At 40.7% G+C, this 10,405-nt stretch overlaps 1 protein-coding gene across 2 annotated transcripts in view; it reads left to right on the plus strand.

Moving 5' to 3' along the window:
- The window catches only part of NiPp1 (nuclear inhibitor of protein phosphatase 1), a 419,486-nt gene extending 412,139 nt beyond the window's left edge, over positions 1-7,347 (plus strand). For both annotated transcript variants that reach the window (XM_083113039.1, XM_083113038.1), the window contains exon 6: positions 5,300-7,347. In XM_083113039.1, coding sequence (XP_082969165.1) covers positions 5,300-5,647 — 348 coding nt within the window. In that variant the 3' untranslated portion in view covers positions 5,648-7,347. The remainder of the gene's footprint in view (positions 1-5,299) is intronic.
- The last annotated feature ends 3,058 nt before the right edge of the window (positions 7,348-10,405 follow it).

The raw sequence follows: 10,405 nt of genomic DNA on the forward strand, positions 1-10,405 counted from the left end.
CAACTCTGCCTCAGTAGCTAATGGTTGGTAGAAACAGGTAAGTTAGGAGAGGAAAGAGCTTTACAAACTGGTTGACCGTGGCATCCAGGATGAATATATTGTAGCATGATGTCGAGTTAGGTATGGGATTGAGTCACGCCAGGATGTATTTAAGGTAAATAAAGTTAAGTTTTCAATTTCCGTCTCGCTGGACCACCTCTACCGTGAATGGTGTGGACAAAGGATGTTGGGAACCTTAGTCAGTTGAATGCTACTCACCCCTTGCTCGATGATTTGGGGCCCCTCATCTATTGGCATCAGCGATGGTTGGATGGAGACGGGTATCCTTGAGGTGGCGGCAGACGCTGGAGATACCGCTGGCCTGGATGTTGACTGTGATAGGAGGCAGCAGGAAATTCGGCAGCTTATTGCTGCAGCGCTACTTCTCCGGACTCGGGCTGGTTTCTTGGCTTCTGGCTCTTTGTAGTCCTGACTGCTGCAATCGTACTGCATGCTTTTCTCCGCCTCGTGATATTGCGATCTCTTGGAGTGGTCTCGTTAATCAGCATCCAAGGTGTTGTAGATGATGTGGTGGACTTTGCATCTCCAGCTGTTCACCTGGGGTATCCCTTGGTGCTGGTGGAAAGTTACAGTGGAGGTGCACTCACCGGTGGTAAGGGCCGTTGCCTTGCTGACTGTGCAGAACCGAGTGGACATTTCTTATTACTCTGCTCTGCATCCGGTAGAAGCTGGGGTGAATGAGCGTTCAACCGGCGAACTTCAGAGCGATATTTTAACAAATGGAGATTTCGGTTTTTATGCTCCTAATTCCTTCATCAATATTTTATTTTGATGACAGGACAATCCTAATGTCATACTAATTTAATTATTGTTTTTTTGGGACACAACAATCAAATCAAAATGCCAATCTGCTGTTTTGCATAATAGCTTTGACCATGTTATTAATCTGAAGATTGATTTCACACTAGAACAATCATCCTGACCACAGCTCATAAGTTCAGTGTTGACTGGTTCTTGGAAATCATTCTTCTCCCAACTTAACCATGCCTACCAACCGTGATGATTGACACTGATGCATGTTATACATTGGAAGTTATATTTTACGGTGTGTGCTCTTGCTGTTATTATTATTATCTTGTATTTACATATTGCTTGCATTGCAGAATTATTTCTTGTGTAGTTTACAGTTCTTACAAGCAAATGAACAAAATTTTTGCTGTAACATTTCAGGAGGCATTTACATTTAGTTTGATGGAAAGTCCTGCACCGTGTAATGGTCGAATTGACCATTACTGGTTTTGCGTTATTGTATTAATTAATTGCTGGCTACAAGGTGTAAGGTTAATTAATGTTTCCATGCATGTAATTTTATGTTGTTATTGCATGGAAGTGAATGTGCTTAATGGATTGTGATTTTTACTGCATATTAGATTCCCCTGTTTTTTAGCTTCCCAGTGGGGAAGCTGTCTTTCAAAGACCGTTGCAGTGGAGAATTCTAGTGCTATGGGGGACACGTCCCTCTTCGGCTATAAAAAGACCAGTTGGGCTTTAGAAAAAAAACAGTTATTTCCCATCTTTTCGACTGCGAGGAACGTTTCCTCGAGTTTAGTTCACTTTTGGTGGCTAGACTGATATAGGAATGTAGCATCTGGTGTAATCCAACCCCTGTTGCTGTCCCAAGTCGCCTTTAGAAAAGCTTTGAATATTTGGATATTTCCGTAACGAAAATTGATGCCCAAAAGAAAAGAGTAAAGGCGTAAGGAAATGCATTTGTAATGAACGGAATATCTTTTACGCTGAGGGTAGGCTCGCAGAGATAGTTATGCTAACTCTGCAGTAAAGGAAGTGCCAATGGTGTAAGCCATAGGTGCGCAATTTTGTTGATTTGGTCAATGCACACATGGAAACGCTATGTAAATATGTATATAAAACAATGTATAATAATCCCATGTAATCAATCCTCCAAGATAATGTTATGATTTGTTGAATTGAACTCCCTGAGCAATAGTACTGTTTTTTACCACTTTTTGCACTTGTTAACGAACCAAGGGACTAAAAATAGAAACGTTGTGCGAAACCCCTTTTCATAATTCTGGCATTAATTTAATCTGCTCACTTGGCACCCCGGGTAAGGTGGAAGGAGAGATTTGAAAGGATTTTACAAGGGAAGTAATCCAGAGGGCCGGAATTAAACTACGGATTGGGGGGCAGCTTTTCACAACCATGGCCAAGTAACCTAAGGCAGTGTTCCGCAACCTTTTTTTACTCACGGCACATCCCAGACGGGCCTAGACTCAACACGGCACACCAAAATGTCTGTCCCCTCAAAATCATATGAATCTTAATATAATTACGAAATATTACGTCGTTATGTAATCTATTATTATTATTATCATTGTTGTTATTATTATTATTATTATTATTATAAAACATGAATAGACTTATGCATTTATTAGAAATTTATGAACTTTAATTCACTGTAGAAAATACACATTTCTAATACGAATTTTAAAGTAAATAACTCTACTCATACCTTCAATGTGATACTTGAGCCTGCTTAGCTGCACACAGACGGCTGATTCGTGGCGGAATCGTTGACAAAGCAAACCTCATTTCTTCATCGATGGATTTGAGTCTCTCTCTCTCTTTGATGTTTTAATTGCAGTCAACGTCGAGAAGCCCAGTTCACACAAATAAGTAGTTGAAAATGTAATTTACTGGGAACCATAGCAGCATTACTGAGTTTTCACCACACACAACACACGCAGGGATTGGGCATGTTTTGTCACCACACAAAAAAAAAAAACCGTAAGATAAATAGTTATCACTATATTGCCGGTGAACTACTTTCTGTTTCTTTTCTTCGGGCTCGATGGTTTCACTACTTGCACTCGAGGACGGACCACTCCGTACAAGGAACTTATCCATATCGAAAAAAGAGAATAGTAAGACTGGTGTAGCAATCCAATATTCGTACTACTGCAGAGCACAGCTGTGATAGAACTGAACTGAAATATTGTAATTGTTGTCTGACAATGTGTGGGTCCTTCGGCGAAGGAAAAGAGCAATAACGTTTAAGAAGCGCCGACAAACAGGCACAAAACAGCCAGCCGTACACAAAAGATGCAGTGTTACAAACAAAGAATTCGCTTGTATGATTGGTGCGGGCCGCTAAAAGGCTTGCTAAGTCTTACGCGGCTTTCTTTCCGGTGAACACAAAGCTTGCCGCCTGTAACCCATAAAACCGGACCAATATTACAGGCAAGAATACATATAAGATGAGCAAACTATAACAATATTGAGTAAATAAATTACATTTAATTTCTATGAAAATATAACAGTTATCAGCAAGAATAAACAAGCACCTTCTTACTTAAAATCGACAATTAATTTTTTACAATATTACAATAGTAGGTAAAAGTTCGCGTCACACCTTTCACCTTGTGACGGCACACTTGTGTGCCGCGGCACACCGGTTGCGGAACACTGACCTAAGGCATCATGCTTTGGGCCCGGGCTATGGGACTGGTCGGATGATCTCGCACCTCGGCACGTGGGAGTGAGGTAGGCAGTAAGTAGGTAGACCCTAACCCTCTAAGGCTGTTGTGCCATGGGTTATTATTTTTGATTAATGTTACAGTTAAACAATGTAGTAAATTTAACAAAAATTAAAAGTAGTAGTTATACAGAAGGTCCTTTGCTTTATATCCGACCATGTTTAACGGGTACCCACCTTAAGAGATACCGCGCCACCACCACCGATCATGTTCTATTGGACTCCCAGCATTGTGGACAATCACCCGGCATCGCAGATTCCATTGCAGCAAGCTCCGGCGTAGGACAGGCATGGGAATTCTGTCCCACTCCTCCCTGCAAGCTTTCCATAGACCATCCACGGTGCGAGGGCGGCAATGTTGAAGATGTCGTTTCAACAGTCCAAATGCGCAAAAATCCATTGGACTGGCATCTGGGCTTTTCACAGGAATGTCTTCAAACGGAATGACACGAATTCCTAATTCCTCTGCCATTTCCTGATAAAAACGTAGTGATGTTCTGGCGGTATGACTCGAAGCCTTGTCCATATGGATCATCACCTGGTTCGCGTCCATTCCATACAATTGTGGGATGTCTCTCCGATAGATAGGTGTCAGAATGGAGTCTTGGAAGTGTCTGGCATTCACCTTCACGTTTTTGTCCACCTTGCGTATCATCAACTTACCCTCGTATCCGAATCCCATCACAACCATAAAGCCACGAGGGAAACTTTCCCTGCACTCACGAACAAGGTTGCTGCACCCCTTGTCGTCAATGTCACGGTACGTGCAGCAGTGAGATGGACATATGATTCATCCATTGTGACAACTTTCTTCCATTTGGAACCCTCCAGGTACCTTTCATACAGGTTCACAGTGCGTATGTATGAAAACTTAGCATGGAAAAGGGCCATTACGTAACCCTCCCAATACCGGTTGATTTTCTGCGCCATTTGATAACATTCACTACCAACACTCACGCACCTAGAAGGTCAGACACAACACTGCTCCCGCCAGCAGACCCATAGTTCCAGCATGATACACCAGGTGGCAGCACCGAATCGACATTGGTCGGATATAAAGTGAACAACCTCTGCACAATGAATCTTGTCAATAATGTTACATTGTTGAAACATAACAACAGCTGTGAAACAAGCAATATTATTATGTTTTTAAGTGAAGATATTATCAAATTGTAATAATGTAACAGTTATAATTAAGGTACTCGTGTTTTCCGCGAAGCTGTTTTCTATTAATTTTGGTAGCCACTGCCACCATCCTCGTTGTGTTGTTGCTTGGCACGTTTCTGTTGTGTTTTCCTAAATTGCCGCTAGGTGTGCTGCTGTTGCCTGCAGATGACATATACACAGAGGATGGTGTCAGTGGCTACCAAAATTAATAGAACACAATGTAAAACAACTTCGTGGAGAATGTGAGTACTGTACCTTAATTCTATTACCGCGTCTCTCATTCCCATAGTATGAAGTAACATTTATAACTATAGCGAGGATAAATGTAAGGAACGTGTGTGTGTTCACCCGAAACATTACATAAAAAAGTGTTATTTTTGTGATTGTAAGAACTGTATACTATAAGATAAGTAATCATGCTGTTATGTTTGTTACAAGGTAAATTGTGTATTGGTATTTTATTGATATCAGTATAAATATAAGTAGTTTTTCTGTTAAATGATTTTTTTTCACCTGAGAAAGTTGGATTTATATATTGTACACATTTATGACACACTTGTAAATGTATTTTTACAGAGGCAGCGAAGCGATGGGATAAGTTCAGGTGGCTTCAGTGGGGGAGAGAATATGGTGAAACACATGCACTTACCAGGATCGGTCAACCATCTTTATCACGATCTTCCACCGGAATCAAACCCGTCTGGGTTTGCACCTTCGTCGTTACTTTTCTCATCCACCCTTGCATCCAAACTGGGCCTTAGCTTACCGAATCCTGCACCCGACGTTGACATGGCCCCTCCGATGATCGAAATAAACCCAGCCCCCGCTGCCGTTGCGATGGACGTGAGCCAGGAACCAAGGAAAAAGAAGTACGCGAAGGAGGCATGGCCCGGGAAAAAACCTACGCCTTCGCTACTCGTGTAAAGCTGTGTTCATTTGCTATGCTGCAGCAGCGTGTGATAGGTGTGAATGTTAAATGCCAATTGCTTTACTCTTGAGGATAAACAGACCAAGAAGTTAATTTTCTGTACAAAATGACATGATGATGAGTTAGGAGAATGAAATCAGAATCTCACCATGGTTCGTCTGTTATATTTGCTTGGGTTCCCCCAATATGTGTGAAACGATTATAACAATAACTGCATTGTCCGTGATTTCTTAAATGATTAATGCGCATGATCAAATTTATTTATTTGCATATGCCAGTTAACTCTGTATGTTTTAAACAATAAGTCAAGCATTCTTTATTGGGTAACTCTTTTGTGTACTTCTTTTATGGTGGCCGCAGATGAAGGTATTGGAAATGATTAAAAAACGTTCACTGCAATGATACACATAATTGTTGAAACTTCTCTTGGTTCCATAGCTACTGTTTTACAGGATGCACCGTACACTACTTTTCTCAAATTTTTGTTCATTTACGCTTTTTAAGATGCAAAACTACCAATCCATGCTGCCATTTCTCAAAATTTCATTCTGTCAATTGCCGAGGGATTGATTTTTGGATTGAAACAAGTATGAATAGTTTTACTTGTTATAAGTACTCCTGAATTTAAAACAATCTGAATTTACAATGAAACTTACTTCAGTTTCATGCATTAATCTGTACCAATTTCATATGCATAGTATGCTCCCAATTTCAAAAAGTTTAAACAAAGTCTCTATTTGGAATACAGTTTGAACTTTTTTTTTATTTGTTGATAGCAGCCGACACACATTTTGTTTGAATAGGGATTTTTTTTAATTGTAAAGAAGTACAATGCTTATGTTTAGAATTGCCCATCCCAGTGCACCATGTATCCAAGATAGGAGAATGTTCTTTTTTGCATAGTTTATCCCAACCAGTTTCTAATCAGAACAAGAACTTTGCTATGAACTTATTTGCAAATAAGAAGCATACATATTTTGGCCATCTGTGGGCTGAACAATCATGCAATAAGTGAGGAATGAACATTTTATTACCATGTACATTATAATGCGAAAACGTACGACTTGTACACATTTTAGAGTATAACTTTATTGCATTGGTGAACAATTTTGTGAATGTGAATTCATATATTTACATGAGATACTAAAAATAAAGATGAATAAATGTGATTTTGCAGCTACGTGTCACTTAACACGAAGGAGTGTTTTTATTCTTATTTCTCCAGTATGTAGATTGCGAACAATGTAACTGCAACAACAAAAAGTCACTTCTATCTAGTGTTGTCAATTTGCATTTATATCGTTGAAAAATGTATTTTTGTTCCATTCGTGTCTTTGTAATTATCCTCAATGAAATAAAAGTAACTAATTTTGTTTAGCAGTGTTAATATTTAAAGTTTGGCTCAAGCTGCATGTCAAACGTCATATTGCAATTAAAGGTACGGAGCTCTTATCCTATTTTTATCAAAGTTTGCTCGTTGTCTTTAGGTTTTATTTTGACACAGGATCAGTTATGTGTTGGAGACTTGTGTTACAAAGGCTGTCGTAGAGAAGGTGAGACAGGTTTTTTCCTGGCTTGGCAACACTGCCTATGGTTTCGGCACTAGTCGTGTCGTGTAGGATGACGTATTCTGTTTTCGTAACAAGTTGTCACATGTTGCGAAACCACGTTAGTGAGCAGCTGTGTTGATTTACGTGGAATGTGTTTCGTTTACCCCTCCAGGTATTTGTGTATAAAATTGCTTTTCGCGATGAGTATTCAATTTGAACAGCGACATGCCATAAAATTTTGTTGTTTAGGGAAAAGTGCTGCGGAAACCAATGCAATGTTCCAACAGGCATATGCCGATCAAGACAGACTGAGTAGAGCCACAGTATTACCAAGGAGTCATTGAGACTCTGTGCCAGCACGTAGCAAGAAAGAGGCCACATTTGAAGAACTCCTTCATATTGCACCACGATAACGCACGCCCGCATAACGCGCAGGCTTTTCAGGATTACGCGACGAAAAGAAAAATAGAAATATTCCAGCATACAGCCCGGACCTTGCACCCTGCGACTTTTGGATATTTCCACTTTTAAAGGCCGCTTTACGTGGTTGTCATTTCATGGCGAACAAAGAAGTGATCACCGCAGCGCAAGTTTCTTCAGTTCGCTACCTGACGACGAATTTTCCAAGACATTCACAAAGTGGCAGGAGCGTATGGATGCTTGCTTAGCTGTCAATGGTGCCTATTTTGAAAAAGATGTACGTCTACTCGATATGGCTGATTCTGAATAAAAATGTTATGGTTTGTAATTTTTTTGTTTCATTTTAATGATTCTTGGAGGGGTCCATGTACATGGTTGTCTTAACTGCTACGCAGTCACGACTGTTTGACCTATTGCGCTCATTTTGGTCTCAATCGGCAGCTAATGAACCAAATTTTCACCCTAGTACATTTGCTAGCCAATGGAGGTCATTGTTTTCCTCTACAGGAATTAGCCTCACCTTCTCTGCGACAGCCTTTGTAAAAGTATAACTGTACGTATCCATATGAAGGTTAGAATGTTTGTAATAGCATGTGTCAATATGGAAGTGTGACCTGACTACTATGACATACCCAGGTGAGTACTATATATTACTGTATCTTTATTCCCATTACTATTATCATTAATCAGTAGAGCCACCCACATATTTATAATGAATAAAATGTCAAGATTTTGATATAAAAAATAAGCACATTTCAGGATCAAAAGCAAAGATGACATTTTGGTGTTAAAATAGGAAATAAAACCCTATATTTGATTTTAAAAAATATGCTTATTACACGAAATAAACATTTTCCTTCTACGTAGACATTTCAGCGAAAAATGCAGGCTCGACCACGACTCGAACACGGATCTAGCCAACCTAATTTTTTGCTCCCTCTGTTTTACCTGTGTGGTATCATCTCTGCTAGTGCTACCGCAACGGAATATGTTTCCTTTGAAAAACAGTAATCGTACAGCAAAGGCACGGTATGCCAGAGACCCGGGTTCAAGTCCTAGACGAGCCTGCATTTTTCACTGAAATTTCTCCATAGTGCATCTCCTATGTCTGCCTAATCTTCATGAATTAACATTTCTACGCTGGGAGGAACCAGGCAATGTCTACGTGTACAGTGTTTGAAAGGCAAGAGATCCCGTTGTGGCAGCACTAGCAGAGACGATTCCACACAGGTAAAACAGCTGCAGCGAAAAATCAGCCGAGGCCAGGGTCAGTAGAGCAATGGCACGGTAAGCCAGAGACCTTGGTTCGAGTCCTGGTTGAACCTGCATTTTTCGCTGAAATTTCTACATAGTACATCTGTGTATGCCTAATTTTCATGAATATTCCTTCTAGTAGCACATTTATGTAGTTGAAAAGGTAAAGTTCTCTGTGCATATGGCAGCGTACCATGAAGGCACATTTAGGGGATGTCGTAAGGCCCCACTCATTCTCGATCTCGGCCATTTTGGAGGTAATTTGATCAGCACCATGCTCCGGCTGCCTTTACCCCCAGGTGCCTATTGATTTGAGGCTGAGTGAGCCCCAGAACCACTTTGAGTATTGAGTTTATTCCTGTGTAAAGAAATCCTTGGTTGCTTCTCAAATTTTTGCAGCAGAATTAATCAATTTTTCCTTGATTTGCATAACCCACAGGATAATTCAGACTTCAGAAAGTGCTGCATTGGTAATTGAATTCTAAATTTTGTGTTTTAAGAGATTATTTCACCTCATTTCCTGACGAAACAGGCTAGGAAAATGAACCTCACAGTTTTCAAAAGCATGGGAAATTTTATTAACATGCGTGTTACTTCACATTTCGTGTTTCCATCAAAAATGAAATATGCATGCCTCTATTGATTTTTTTTTATTTTGATTTAGTTTATTTTACTTCGCGTTTTGTGCCTCTTGGCTAATTTGCGAAGATGGGGATGCGTGATGAAGTGATGAAATTGATGAATGGACATTCACAAACAACCAAACCCGACCGGGATTCGAACCCGGGACCCTTGGCGTCGCAGCGCGATGTGCTAACCACTCGGCCACAGGGTCGGGCATGCCTCTATTAGTCAGGTGTTCAGTAATAGTGCCAGGGAACTAACGGGGGGTTGTGGAGAAGGTTTTGTGGGAGAATAGGTTAGAATTATCGATATATGAGGTACATCCAGAAAGTAAGTTCCGATGGACTGTAAAATGAGAGGAACATCAGAATACAATGATTTTATTACTGTGGAGTTAGTAATCCATAACCTACTTTTCAACATATGCACCATCCTTGTTGAGGCATTTGTCGTAATGTGACACCAGCTTTTGTATGCCTGTGTCAAAGATTTTTGCCGCCAAGGACTGGAACCATCATGCACACAACTTGCGAAACTACAGTCGCTCGGTGACTATCTCATGCAGGAGGGAATGGGAGATCTGCGGAAACTGACATGAGAGTTCGGACATTGTGAACCACCAGTTCTGCAGCATTGCTTGCTGCACACTTGCCATCAATTCAGGCATCACCATGGACGATCGGCCACTACGTTGTTCATTGTACACATTGGTGCGCCCTGCTGTGAATTTTCTGCACCATCTTCGGACCATTCCTGCACTCATGACATTCTGTCTATACACTTCACACAACTGCCGGTGAATCTCTGCCGCCGACAGCTTCTTAGCATGGAGAAACCGCGCATACTTTAAACTCGGCGGGATACTGTATGCACGCAGCTATGTTTCCCGTACCACAGTTCTGTCAC

The sequence above is a fragment of the Lepisma saccharinum genome, chromosome 27 (genome assembly GCF_977018435.1).
Source record: "Lepisma saccharinum chromosome 27, izLepSacc3.1, whole genome shotgun sequence".
NCBI lineage: Eukaryota > Metazoa > Arthropoda > Insecta > Zygentoma > Lepismatidae > Lepisma > Lepisma saccharinum.